At 47.1% G+C, this 14,146-nt stretch overlaps 1 protein-coding gene across 6 annotated transcripts in view; it reads left to right on the top strand.

Annotated features, from left to right (window-relative positions):
• Positions 1-4,131: 4,131 nt before the first annotated feature.
• bbc (choline/ethanolaminephosphotransferase 1 bbc) overlaps positions 4,132-14,146 on the top strand; it is an 87,354-nt gene continuing 77,339 nt past the window's right edge. For 3 of the 6 annotated variants that reach the window (XM_075690894.1, XM_075690892.1, XM_075690893.1), the window contains exon 1: positions 4,134-4,655. In XM_075690894.1, coding sequence (XP_075547009.1) covers positions 4,419-4,655 — 237 coding nt within the window. In that variant the 5' untranslated portion in view covers positions 4,134-4,418. Of the gene's footprint in view, positions 4,656-14,146 lie in introns of all 6 variants that reach the window. The other 3 variants (XM_075690895.1, XM_075690889.1, XM_075690888.1) reach the window with 2 other exon arrangements.

Genomic DNA, 14,146 nt, shown 5'->3' with positions numbered 1-14,146 from the left:
GTAATGTTACTAGGCCCAGAACTGCTGTTTGACACCAACGCAGGCCTGGGCTTCCTGAAAGATGTTGTATTATATTAGTCCCACACACTCGTAGCGTCTCCTCTCTTTAGAGGATGCCGCTGTGATAGCTGTTTCATATAGCACATGCCTCTAGGCCCTTGTGTTTCAAGGGCCCTGGCAAGGCAGTGGTGCTCCAGATAATTTCACCATCTAATATATTTTCTGTATTGCATCACTCTTTCACGATGGTATTTATTGCACATAGAACACGTCATTTGTCATCGACATAATCTTATTACAGATAGATTTTACGCACTATAGAGCGACTATCTTTAAGGCCCTTATACAGCCACTTTACACTAACCCCATAGAACTCATAACTACATTGCGAACTTATCACCACTGCCTTGGCGCTCTTTGGCCACACTTGGCCCTTGCGCCAATAAACACTACATATCATCATCATCATCAGTGACTCGAGGCGAGAGCACGCTCACGTGCGCGGAGAAATCATGCGAGTACCTGGTGCACGTGAGGACGCGGAATTCTCGCGCGACAAGTGTGCCTTCGCGTGCCACGAGCACGGAATAACCGCGTGTGTTGAGCAACAAACGCGTACACGTGTACCCGCGTCAAGCCTGCAAGACGCGAACGATCCCCGCAATGAACTCCTATTTTCGTAGCATCGCTAACACCACGTGCACTTCGCTTAAATATCTTTTAGAACAGTGCCGAAAAGCGCAAGCAAGGTGTACTTATACCTCGCAGACGCGGGTGTTTTTTGTAGGCTTAATTGAAGTTCTCCCGGCCGATTCTGTTTATACCACGCAGAACGACGCTATCGGTCATTTTTCCCGGTCGGAATCTAGAGAAAAGTCTTTCCAGACTCAGTTTGGTTGCTGCATCCGAAGGTGCAGCAGCCAGGCATGATTTCCTTGCAGTCAAATGCGAGCGTGACAATCGGAACACAAGAAACGTAGGGAACCTGCGCTGCCTGCACTTGCAAGCTATATGACACCCCAAAGTCACGTGGTACGGTTGGGCCAATGAACGCGTCGGCGGCTCGGGGAAAACGAATGCGGTACTCTGAAATTTTTTTCAGTGATTTTGCGGGAGGAAATTTCGAGGCGCCGCCTTGCGTACATTTCTTTTTATAAATTAGAAAGAGGCCATTGTCATAACTTTTCATTGTGCGAAAAGGCATTAATCTTGATTACAATACAAATGCAGCAGTGAAAAGTGGACAACATTGCCGAAAGTTTGCTATGTTCAACCAATATTATTTCGTATAAACGCGTTCTTTTAAAAAATGATGGCCCCAAACACAAATGCCAACACCACCCGAGAGCGATGCAAATACTATGAGCACGCGTTATGAGTAAAAGATTTTCGTGGCGCCAAACGACAGGGAAAATGTGGCGATACGCATTCCTCTCGGCTGCCATTGCATATGTCTGCTCATTAGCATAATTCGCGCGGTTCGTTGCAGCGAAAATTGTGGCGGAAAATCTCAGCAATGGCGGCCCAGCGCAACGTCACGCATCGTCAAAATGACGTTTACGAAACAGCCCTTCCTGTGACGCTCCTCACGAGATATTCCTTCAGCCAATCAGCAAGCTGGCATGGCGCATATCTTGGATCACCACCACATATTCGCGAAATTGCAGATGTATTGCACTGGCTTCTGCACACTACCGCTCACATTCTTTTAGAGCGCAGCTCTTTGGCGTCCGTTCCTGGGTTTCGCGTCGTCGTCGGCGTTGTCGTCGGCCTCGTAACCAGCTCCGCCCCCCTTTCATCCCCCCAGCGCTAGCAGCGACCGACTGATACCGCTGGATGCCGCTGACGCCGCTAGAGAGTCAAGATAACGTGACTGCATAGAACACCGTCGCCGCCATGCAGAAAGAGGAGGAAAGGGTCCCCCCCCCCTCTTCTTGTGTGGCGGATAGGGTGCTCTTCAGTTGCCGACGCGCCGGTTATTTCACGTAGGCCCCGGCACGTCGACGAATACGTGACCACCTTCCCACGGCTAGACCTGGTTCTTAGCGCTGCGGAAGCGAGGGTATCATATTGTTTGTGTCGGCATCGGCGGCGTTGTCCCTGAAACCAACTCCGCAGCTGGGGTTGACTCACTATCGGCGTCAGCGGCATCAGTCAGTCGCTGCTATCTCTTCCCTCCTCCCTTTATCGTGTTGTCCGCTTGCTGCGCGCGCTTCTGCCCCCATCGTTTGCCGCTGGGTGTACACGCCGCCCCCCTCCCCCCTCTTCCTGCGAGTCTCCGGTTGTCAAAGCGCCGGCTCGAACTTAATTCCTTTCTTCGCTCCTCCTCCAATGCAACCCCTGTGCGGTGGCAATCAGAGAGCCAGATCGGTGGCGGCGGATCTGTATATGTGCACCGCCCGAGCCGAAATTGCCGCTGCCGTTCGCCCTGTGCGGTGGCAATCAGAGAGCCAGATCGGTGGCGGCGGATCTGTATATGTGCACCGCCCGAGCCGAAATTGCCGCTGCCGTTCGCCACTGCGAAATTATCTGCCAGTTCTTTCTGAGCCATGAGCGAGACGACCGATGGAAGTCCTCCGTCTGCTGCTGCTGCTGCTGCTAAACGAGCTGCCAGAGCAGAGGCCCAGCGCCGTCGCCTTCAGAATCCAGAGGTGCGTGCCGCCGAAGCAGAAGCTTACCTAGTGGAGTCTTTGTTAAAGGAATACGTGTGAAAAATAAAAAAAAATTCTGTGATAGCGCATACACGTGTTGCTCGATTTCTTTGCCTCAATCTATCGAAAAGGTGAAACAGCTTATTTGCTGCGCTCAAATTTCGCATTAGGAAGTAACGTAATCGTCGGTAATTTTTTGAAGCGCTAACATCACAATGTATCTGCCAAGGACCAAAAAATGTATTAATCCATAAAATTTGCAGCTCCACGTCACGTTTCGTCATCTTGATGAAAACGCAAAATGACATTTCGCAAAACTTCCGTTTCCCGGCACAAATTTCAAGGCACGTGAGCTCTCCACACAGCCAATCAGAGTGTAAACATGGCGGATAATGGCGGCTGTGCAGCCGCCATGCGTGTCGAGAACAGCACCCTAGCACTCAATGATGGTTGAACGATCGCAGCGCCAGATTTCCCTCTGGGTATACTAATATGAAACTCTATGTCCTTACCCTAAACCATTGAGATTCTGACTATCCCTAAACGATAGAGTTTCTCACTACATTACCTAGATGGAAATCTGGCGCTGCTGCGCTGTGGTATGCATGGGAATGCCTATGCCACCATAGGAATGCCGGTATATTGTGTCTTCGGATTGGCATCGATCTCGTAGAGACAGGACACCTTGAAGACGTGCTTGACAAGCACCGTTCCGTCTGTCACAATGATTCATTTTCTACTGAAACAGCACCTGAAAAGCTGTTTTAGCTTTATTATTACGCGAAAACATGTTTTGTTTAACTATGAGAACTTGTTATTGTGTGTACGACTACATGTTACGTAAAAAGTATCAGCGGGCCGCTAAAGTTGGAGGACAGACGACAAGGTTCGCGCTCACTTTGAAACAGTTGGTCGTCTGTTCTTGCTTTTCTTCGCTGGGTCATGCATTGTGGGTGAGTAAAGATGTAATATGCGTGAACGGAAACATTTTATGAAGATGTTACTTTGAGAACGCGTTATTTGCGTAGCCATATCCACGTTTTAGACGAAGCCTCTTACAACACCAGCCAACACAAGCCTCGCAGGCACATATACTGTCATCATAGATGTTCTGTGCTGTCATTCCGATGACGGCACGGTGCCCCTTAAGAAACTCCCATAGACGGTGGCGCCAGATGACCCTCTAGGTGTTATAGTGAGAAACTCTATGTCCTAAAGAAAGCGCGGGTATGGTGTCTTGAAAGACACCATAGCGCGGGTGCGCATCGAGGAACCCTACGGCGCCCCCGATGGAAGCGCCGAATTTTCCCCCAGTTGAAGGAACGCGCAGCGGGGCCTCGCTATAGGCAGCGGCGAGCCAAAACGTTAGCGCCCAGCAACAGCAGGCAACCCGTAACAAGACGGAAACCGAAACTTAAAGCGCTGCGAAAGTTGCACCGACAGGTGGCTTCGCGTTGGGCTATCATCATCAGCAAGTTTAGCCAATAATGAGTTTGACGTCGCCTCGCCATAACCTCATACCTCGCGGTCTCGCTTTCGTATTGCACGGTTGGTCTTTATTCTACGGTTGGTCGTCGTAGTATCTGTGCGGTGCAGTTCCGGCTGACCGACGAACGTGGTTCTGATAACGGGACGATGGCGCCTGCGGTAGCGGCTAGAGGCCGGCGAAGCAGTGTTCAGTGAGTGCCTGTGGTGTGTGCGTTCACGGAGGGTCTCCGATTCCGTCGACTGTGTGGTGCGATTCTGCATCGGTGCGCGACCGCCACCATGATATTCAGCTCGGCCGACATCCTGACCCAGCAGCAGCTGAAGCGGCTCTCCGAGCACAAGTACAGCTGCTCGGGCTCCTCGTTTGCGGACCCTTTCATGCAACCCTTCTGGAACTGGGTGACCAGCAAGTGCCCATTCTGGCTGGCGCCTAACCTCATGACGCTGTCGGGACTATTCGTCAACATTGCCACATCGCTCGTGCTCGTGTGGTACAGCCCTACGGCCACGCAGGAGGTAAGGGATGGGCGCACGTTGCCGCCGCCGATTTCTTTCATTCGTTCGTCGCATCGGGTATCCGCGCCCGGCCGTTACACACGTCACCCGCTCGATCCGTTGGCTGGCCGGGGGACACCCTCGGCAGGCGTATCGCCCGCTGACGCCGGAGTTGGGAGAGGGGGGCGGAGGAGAAACTTCGGGTCGCACGCGCCTGCGTCGTCGTTCCCTCGCCCCTCTTCTCGGCCCACATTGACGGCGCTGCATCGCAAGGGCGATTGTCCTCGAAGGTTGACCCGCTCTCGACGGACCGCGCTCCGTATTTTCCGTCCATGACTGTTTCCGTTATGCCGAGGCCGAGCCTCGCAAGGTGTGCCCAACCACGGGCCGACCTTGCATCGCACGCGGCGACCCAAAGCGCGAGCAGGTGCTGAAAGCGCGTTGCGAAACGGATAGGGTGTCCCCTACCGCCACATGCACGCTTTCGCAATCTACGTGTGCGACTCGGCACACTCTTTCGTTTCGGTCCGGCCGAGTCAAGTCCCTATTTGTATTTCAGTCTGCGTGGCGGCCGGATTAAACCACGGCGACCGCTACATGGCTCCCGGCATTGATGTATCGTTTATGTATCGAGCGGACGGCGTTGCAGACCTCGCGCTCTGCACGTGCAGTTCCGGTGCGTCTGCGGCCGGTCTGTTGTCAAGGCCTTCACCCGATTGTCGTTCCTGGCTTAATTGAGTGAAATTAAATAAATTCTCGCCAAGTTACGGCTAGCCCAGACTTCCACCACCACGCACGCGGCTGTTCCCAGTTTCGCCACCTTGTTCGGCGCATGACACAAGGCCGCGCCGCGGAAGACCGTGACTCGCGCAACGTTAATCCCCGACCTTGCTTCCGTTTTTCCTCGCAGCTGCGGCTCGCTCCACGCGTTATCAGTTGTGAATGCGCAGCTACACGTGTTCGCGCTAGCCTTGTGTCTGGCGTAGCGTGCTCACGCCTCGAACGAGCAGACGGACCTTAATGCGAATTTCAGGTGCTAAAGAGCCATAAAACTGCTGTCGCACGGCGCACTTTAAATCGCGATCGAGCCCGATCCGGATCGAAATTCTCGACTGCGGTTGACTCCCTACCGCAGCTTGAGCAATGGAGCCAATTGCGACCATCGTGCGCGATTGGCGGCGTACTAAAGCGCGCCGTGTGACACCCGTGTAAGGTAACCTCGTAGGTATTCAAATAGCCCGTTGCTTCAACTATTCCGCACTTCTACAAAAATTCTAGGAACCGGCAAATTGTGTTATCAAAGGCGACCAGACAGTGAATGTGCATTCCAACCTATGGTTTATATGCATTAATGCGAAAAATGATAATATTCAGCAAGTCAATCAACGTGTTGGCTAGTCATTTTCAAAGCATTCCCACCAAGTGAGACAAAGGTAGCTGGCTGGCAGTACTTTGTCCTTATAGGTAGGTGCTGGCTTGCTTTAGTATGAGCAACCAGGCCGTGTCCATATTCAGGTACTCTGCCAATTGTCGATTTAGCGTGACGTTGCCTTTTTCTCCAGGAAGTGTGTCTTTTTGTAGAACGACTGCAGTAAGCCTGCATTGCTGTTTCTAAGCTGCACTGGCATATAATTTGCTACTACGTGAATAAAAATGGGGTGAAAAAGGAAAGGTGTTGTCAGGACTCTGGTCATACTGATGAAAGTGCGATGCACTTCAATCGTATCGCATGTCTGGTCACTTTGTACAAGCCCCCGCACACCAAATAAATCCTCGGCTGTGTTTCATTTTGGAGTCAAAATTTGGTGTAACAGTGTCGACAATTTAAAACCCAAACTCCATGAGAGCTATTTTGTGTGCAATGACTTCGAGCGACAAAATGGGCTGTTGTGCGAACAGGTCGCTCATTCTTGTCATTCAATCGCTCGGTTCTGGAAACTGAGAATCCGTCTCTTGTTGCCGAGAAGTGCTATGAGCAACTAGTCGCTAATGCGAAGCTGAAACTGGATGTAGTGCATCGATCAAGTACTACCGATTGTCGCACGGAACAAGAAAACAACCAAGTTTTGATACGTGCAAGGATAAGAATCTACTGTGAGACCTTCAGAAATATTTTATGCTGCTCTTTACAGCAAAACAGATCAATTTAAATTAATAAAGCATGCATCACCCCTGTTTTGGCACATATTTGCTGCCCTCATATCGGCAACACCGGGGAGATGTCGCTCAGTCGTCACTCACGTGGGCTTTGACTTGTAGGCGACAAGCAAACGTGACAGCCATCTCCACTGTGTTCATTGTTGCTGTCGCGCGCAAGATTGGTTGCATGGGGCTTATACTTAAAAGCATACTAAAGAGTAACTTACATGAGTTTCATTTATTTTGCAGTAAAGGCATTGTTACTAGCTTATAAAATGAAGGCCCAACATTTTTTTTCTTAAAACTTGCATGCAAACCACATGTATACATCGTCACATTGCTGATGTCAAAGTATTTCCACATTTTTGGACTTCTGTGCTAAGAAGTTTCTCGAAACACATTAGCTTTAGCCTTTGGTTTCTTCAGAATGCAACGTATTCCCTTTTTATCTACAGAATGTTAATTAGTCCCAAGCAGACAATGTCCCAATCCGTGACGTCATAGGCAGTTAGCGTGGCAACTCCAAGGTCTTCTGTTGTTGTTCCTTTCTGGCTTACCAACTCTGTGTTTTGTAGGACTTGCATTTTTGTCTCTTGGAAGCATAGTTTGTAGCTGCAGCTTGATTTAGCATTCCCTGTTGGTGTCCCTTTGAAAGGGTAGATTGTTCTCAGTTTTTCAAGGCCATAGGTCTTAAATTAAATTTTTTTGCTGAAAACTTGTGGAATCATTTCATAAAGTGTTCAGCTGCAGGTTCAGCTAGGATCGTGTCTTGAGCAGTAAAGTGCAAGTTTCATCTGGGCACAGCTGCCCACGCAAATCTAGAGCCCACTAAGAATATGTGCACTGTGGCGACAGCCTTTGGACAAGCACGCTGTAGTCGTATTGCAAATGAGATCCCATACCTATCCTGAGAGCGCTATTATGTCCTGGCAATTTTGGCTGCTGTACATCGCAGTGTTTGTTGTCTCTCTGACCTTGTTATTCGTGCCGTACGTCGTTTTTCTCTCGACCCTAACTTACGACTTCGTCTGCCACCTGGACTCTCCTGTCACGAAACAACTTTACTGTGACGCATGGGGTTAGGTACTGCATTTACAAATTCCTATTCATTCCTGATGGGAATGGCTAACAGTGCGGCGTGCAATTTGTGCTGGTGCGATGAGTCTAGAGCACCTTCTGTGTCATTGCCCATCCTTTGACACTCAACGACGTACTTTACAAGCTAAGCTCTACCTGCTAGACAATAGAGTACTCTCAGAAGAAAAAATCCTTGGACCATGGCCTATGCGTTCTTTCATGAAAAAGGCCACAAAAGCCCTTCTGCCTTTCTTGGAGGACATTGGATTACATGAACACCTGTGGCAGCGGAGGTTCCTCTGTGGTTGACTGTGAATGACTATTATTTTATTTTTTTCCCCTTATCTGTTCTTCCCTTTTCCCCTCTCCTAGAGTAGGGCAGCCAACTGGGCACATCCATGGTTAGCCTCCCTACCGTTTCTCTCTGTTTTACCATGAATTACCAGCTAGCCCAAGCAACCAGCCTTGTTCTACTACTGTAATTTCAAGGTCGATCCGTTTAATGTATCGGTCCTTAATTCTGCAATAAGTTATAAAAATTTGGTGGTTACTGTGTAGACTCGTGTAAGGGTCACATTCGTGTAAGGGCTGCGCCCTGTCATTGGTTAAGCAGCACTGTCGTGTTAAGGCCTGTTTTGGTTCTGCCCGTGACAGTGTAGTGCTGCTTTTAAATTAGGCAGTTGAAGGTGACGTGAGCAAATGTGCTCAGACTTGTTAGCCAGCCTGCGAATAGCACACCCTTGATTGCAGATTTGTACTTTATGTGAATAGTCACAGTGACTAAACAACTACTGCCATTCCACCCTAATTTCTTGCTTGTTGCTGGTTTGTGCAGTTAGATAAGTCATAAACAGAGTGGGTACACACACTTCATTTGTTGCAGCATTGGTAATTTGCCTGCAATATTTGACCAGACCATGCTGTAGCTTTTAGACATTTGTGCAACAAGTTCTTGTACTATGTCTCCGATGGTACAGAAAATCAAACATGAGTAAATGAATTCGACGGCGGTCAGAAGTTCTGGTTACCTAATTGTTGCTAGAAGTACTTGGGTGACTGACTTGTCTGAGGAAGGTCTTTTGCATTATCCTTCATCGTTCTGTTTTGTGCACTGAGGCTGATAGACAGTCGTCCTTGCAGTGAAAAAAAGGGGGGGGAGGGGGATTTGCCTTCTTGAGGTGCTTCGGTGTTTCTTTTGCCACCGATATCCACAGTGGAGGTGTGTGCTGTCCTTGTAGCCTCTTCAGCCCTCTTAAGCTGATAAGGAGAGCTTCCGCCTAGCGTGATCGTCCTTATCTTTCCTTCCACCAGTTGCTCGCCTGTTTCTGCGATAGGTTGTAAAGCAAGAGTGCTTTGGGCACACATTGCTTCTCAGTGAGATGAACGTCGCTGCCTGCTATGCAGGGTAATTTTCTCATTCTAGTAGTGAGGGTGTGTCGGCACTTTTTGTAGAGATATGCATTGCCTGACAAATCTGAGGCAGCATTGTTTCAATGAGCAAGAGATGCACACTAGTGGGTTGATAAAACTGGAGTCACCAGTCATAGGAAAGTTAATTGTATCTTTGCAAGTAAATGTATTTGATCATAAGGACCTGATAAATTAAGAACTGTGTATTTCTATACTTCTATAGATATATTTCTACAGGTAAAAGTATTTATCTTTTGAACTGCCTATTAGGCTGTCAAAGACAAAGGAGTCTTGATGGAGACATGGAAGTGCGCACTCTAGGGAAGCCTCAGCTTAGAACCAGGCCAAGGCTTTGCTGTTCAATTAACTCTTTCCATTGAAAATTTAGTTTTACTAGATTTTTTGGTATTTACCTGCTCATGAAATGTGTGCTGCTGCAGAATGGATTAATAATATTAAATTCTTCAACAAGTTTGGTCAAGTCTACGGAGTGTTGCCTCCATGCGAGACGTCTCTACAGGAACATTGTATAAAAACAAACTATTTCATGTATAGCGTGCTTGGAAAGAACCTATCCAGCTACTAGAAAAGTATTCCTAATGTTAAACATTGTGAAAAACAAAAATGAGCTCTCTACATGGGTACATACTCACACCGAAAGCAAACACCAAGCCTAACCAAACCTTGCAACTCATTTTACTAAAACATTTCATATGCATTACTCAAACTTCGTGCACAGGTTCAGTAAAACATGTTTCGAGATGTGCTCGGCACATCTTAAAATATAATTATTTTCAACAGTGCTTTTTTTTTTGATGTGCCATCTTGGCAAGTACACAGTGCATGCATGGATTTTTTTTTTCCTTTCTCTCTGCAGCTTTGAAACTTGAAAGGAAGCTAAATTATTCTAGTACACATAACTAACTGCACAGTTGCCTAAACCTTTTTTGGAGTTGCATTCTCATTTGATACTTCAAAGATATGTCCTCATGGGGAAACACCCTATCGTGGTGCAGGATTGACCACTGTTGGAGGGAACACATGCTCGTGAGTTGAAGGTTGTAATAAAATGTTACAATAAGACGTTACCAAAACGAAATCAATTGTAACATCTTATTCTGGCCTACTTGAAGAAAAGAGCACTACAGAGACGCGGACTAAAAGATGAACATGTACGACGGACAAGGCGCTGTCCGTCATAGGCTCGCCACCCTGGCAAAAAGGGCCATTGACTTCCGGGCTAGTGGCCTCAAAGGTTTCTTCCAAAGTGTCAAGGCCTTCTGGTCAAGCACAGTGTGTCCAGTGCCTTGCAAGAGGCAATGGACACAACCACCAGCCAGATGGTGCCACCAGCGCCTAACAAGTAGCGAGATTCTCGCGATCGCTCCAAAAAAGACAAAGCTCGCATCATGGCACCTGGAAAAGGCCCGTGAGCTAATGTTCCTCTCTTAAACACACTGCACAAAACACTTTTATCGTAATGGAGACACAAATACTACAATGGAATGTTAGAGGACTCATTCGTAACCTTGACAGTATTAAAGAACTCCTACACGAACATAATCCACAGTTACTGTGTGTTCAAGAGACACATCTGAAACCTACGAACACTAATTTTCTTTATCATTAAACCATCTTCCGAAAAGACTGTGACAAGGCGTGACCTCCGGCGGTGCAGCACTAGTAGCCGACAAGTCTGTAGCTTGCCGACATGTCGCCCTTCAAACTCCCCTTGAGGCAGTGTCAGTTTTGGCTATTCTTTTTAATAAGTTGGTCACTGTATGTACCATTTATATACCCCCAAATCATTATCTCAAAAAAGTATTTTATAACCTCATTGATCAGCTTCCTGAGCCTTACATACTCGTGGGAGATTTTTACACTCGCAACACTATGGGAGGAGACTCGCGATGTGATGCGAGAGGTCGACTCATTGAAAATATCCTTTTAAACTCCAGTGTGTGCCTCTTCAATAAAAAGGAACCAACCTATTACAATCCTCACCATAATTCATACTCGTCAATAGACCTATTGATCAGCTCCGCTTCTATATTCCCTGATTTAGAATGGGGTGTATTAAAAATCCATTCGGAAGTGATCACTTCCCAGTAACGCTGAACTTGGTAAACCAACAACATTACTTCCCTCCGCATGTCCCTCGCTAGAAACTGGCCTCAGCTGATTGGGAAGCTTTTAAGGAATCCACCTATTTGTCACAAGATTTTATAAATAATTTTACTATAGATCATGCTGCATCATTCATTACCACTTTTATCATTGCCGCCGTTGAAAAGTTTATTCGTCAAACAAGTGGCACTTCATTCAAAAGACAGGTCCGCTGGTGGAATGACGACTGTATAGAGGCACGGAGGAGACAAAATAAAGCTTGGGGCAAACTATGTGAATGTCCTACGGCCAAAAGTATAATAAAATATAAACATGTTAAATCCCAGGGGAGAAAGACGCAATGACAGGCAACGAGGGCACGCTGGCAGAGGTTTCTCTCTGGTATAAATTCGTATACTCAAGAAACTAAAGTACGGGACAGGCTGAAAAGGCTAAAGGGACAAGAAATTCACCCGTTGCCCCTAGGGAACGATAAAGTGAACAGCTTCGAAGACCAAGCTGACGCTCTTGGTGAACACGTTCAGCATGTTTCCAGTCCTAACCATTATTGTGATGCATTCCTAAAACACAAACAAATAGCAGAATGCAAGGCCATCGACCGCAAATGCAGACAAAACAACGACTATAACCTGCCTTTTAACATTGCCGAGTTGAGAGCCCCCTGACTGCATGGCAGTGCTCTGCACCTCTAGACCTGACAGGATCATGTACGACATGATTAAACACTTCCCCAGTGATACTCAAATAACTCTACTCGCACTTTTTGATGCTATATGGGCTATGAGGTACTTCTCTACCACATAAAAAGAAGCACTTGTTCAGATTCTGAAACAAGGCAAAGACACCACATTATTAACAAGTTACCACCCAATTGCCCTCACAAGTTGTATTTGCAAACTTTTTGAAAAAATGATAAACCTTCAACTTTTACACTTCCTTAAATCAAACAAAATTCTTTATCCATATCAGTGTGGTTTTAGAGTAGGACAGTCTAGAACCGACCATCTTGTGCACATAGAAGCAAACATTCGCGACACCTTCGTACATAAACAATCCTTCTTATCCATGTTTCTTGATATGGAAAAGGCGTACGATACAACTTGGCATTACATAATCTTGCACGACCTGTCAATGCTGGGCATCCATGGCACTATGTTAAACATTATAGAAAACTGCCTACACAACTGTACATTCCGGGTGAAAATAGGTAATGTGCTGTCCCATGCATTCATACAGGAAACTGGGGTACCCCAGGGAGGCGTACTGAGTTGCATGCTCTTTGTCATTAAAGTGAACACACTTCTCATTACCACTATCTATTTTTTATTCCGTCTACATAGACGACACACAAGTATGTTTCAAATCATGCAACCAAACAGTCTGTGAGAGACAAGTACAACAGTGCTTGAACAATGTTTCTAAGTGGGCAGACGAAAATGGGTTCGAAGTGAACCCCAACAAAAATTCTTGCTTTCTGTACCTGTAATCAAAGAACACAAATTCCTAGGTGTTATACTTGACTCCAGGCTTACTTTCATTCCACGCATAAAATATTTTAAAGCAAGATGTCTAAAAACAATGTACTTAAAATACTATGCCACACAACATGGGGTAGCGACAGAATATGACAGTACCTGCAGCAAGGACAGGTAGTTAGTACCATACAGGCATACAAGTTACCTCATGCAGTCGCTAAGACACACGCTACCTTCACTGTTAAATAAGTTTGGGGAAGAAAATGTTATCATAAGTACCTTGACTCGAAAACAGATTAGAGCGTATTTTTGTAAACATTTTTGAAATGTGATCATTGTAATTAATGTAAATGTGAGCCATTGTATTTGTATATCCTAATAGATCAGTGTTTCCATATGTTGACAAGTCGCCCATCTTCCTGTTCGCCACAGCCACGTCACCTTTCGTCCCCTGTGACTTTTGGCCGCAACTTTTCGGAAAACTAAAAAATGCAGCCCTCGGATGTGGTGCTGCATTGCCTACTACTGCAGCAAATCCTCTGTCTGTGCCTACAAGGAGAAGCGTAATTGACATTAAAATAGATGGCATACCTGTCCAAGCACTCGTCGATACTGGAGCCCACGTTTCTGTGATGAGTGCTAGCTTATGTAGACGTTTAAAGAAGGTCCTCACCCCAGCAGCTGCCCGAGTGCTTCGTGTGGCCGACGGCGGCATGCTGGTTGTTCTTGGAATGTGTACTGCGCATTTAGGTATAGCCGGCCGCCCCACTTCTGTTCTGTTTGCTGTGATCGACAACTGCCCTCATGACATTATTCTTGGATTGGACTTTTTATCCACTCATTCTGCTCTCATCGACTGCGCAATCGGGGTTCTTCAGTTAGAACTGCCTCAACTCGCCAATGCTCCGAGCACCGCCCCTTTGCACTCATGCTCATTTCATGATGTGCGTCTGGCACCTGAAGCAGTTACTTACATCACTTTGATCGCTCAGCCACAGGTTCCTGGCGGTGAATATGTGCTTCACCCCATCATTGACGTGCTTTTGAACTGGACCGTTGTGGTTTTGCATACGTTGGTCACAGTTACTAATAACGACGTCATTCTACCGCTTCTGAATTTCAGCCTGTGCCCTATAGTGCTTCCGGCCGGCATGTTCGTGGCCGGCGTTTCTAGTGGTTGCGAATTGGACATTGAGAGTCTGAATGCCGAGAGTTGCTTATTAGCACCAATTGCAGCTGACAGCTCTGGTTCCTTAACGGATGACTTTGCGAAAATGATTGCAC

The sequence above is a fragment of the Dermacentor variabilis genome, chromosome 4 (genome assembly GCF_050947875.1).
Source record: "Dermacentor variabilis isolate Ectoservices chromosome 4, ASM5094787v1, whole genome shotgun sequence".
Classification (NCBI taxonomy): Eukaryota; Metazoa; Arthropoda; class Arachnida; order Ixodida; family Ixodidae; genus Dermacentor; species Dermacentor variabilis.
The sequence above is the reverse complement of the archived record's forward strand: the minus strand, read 5'-3'. Positions and strand labels throughout refer to the sequence as shown.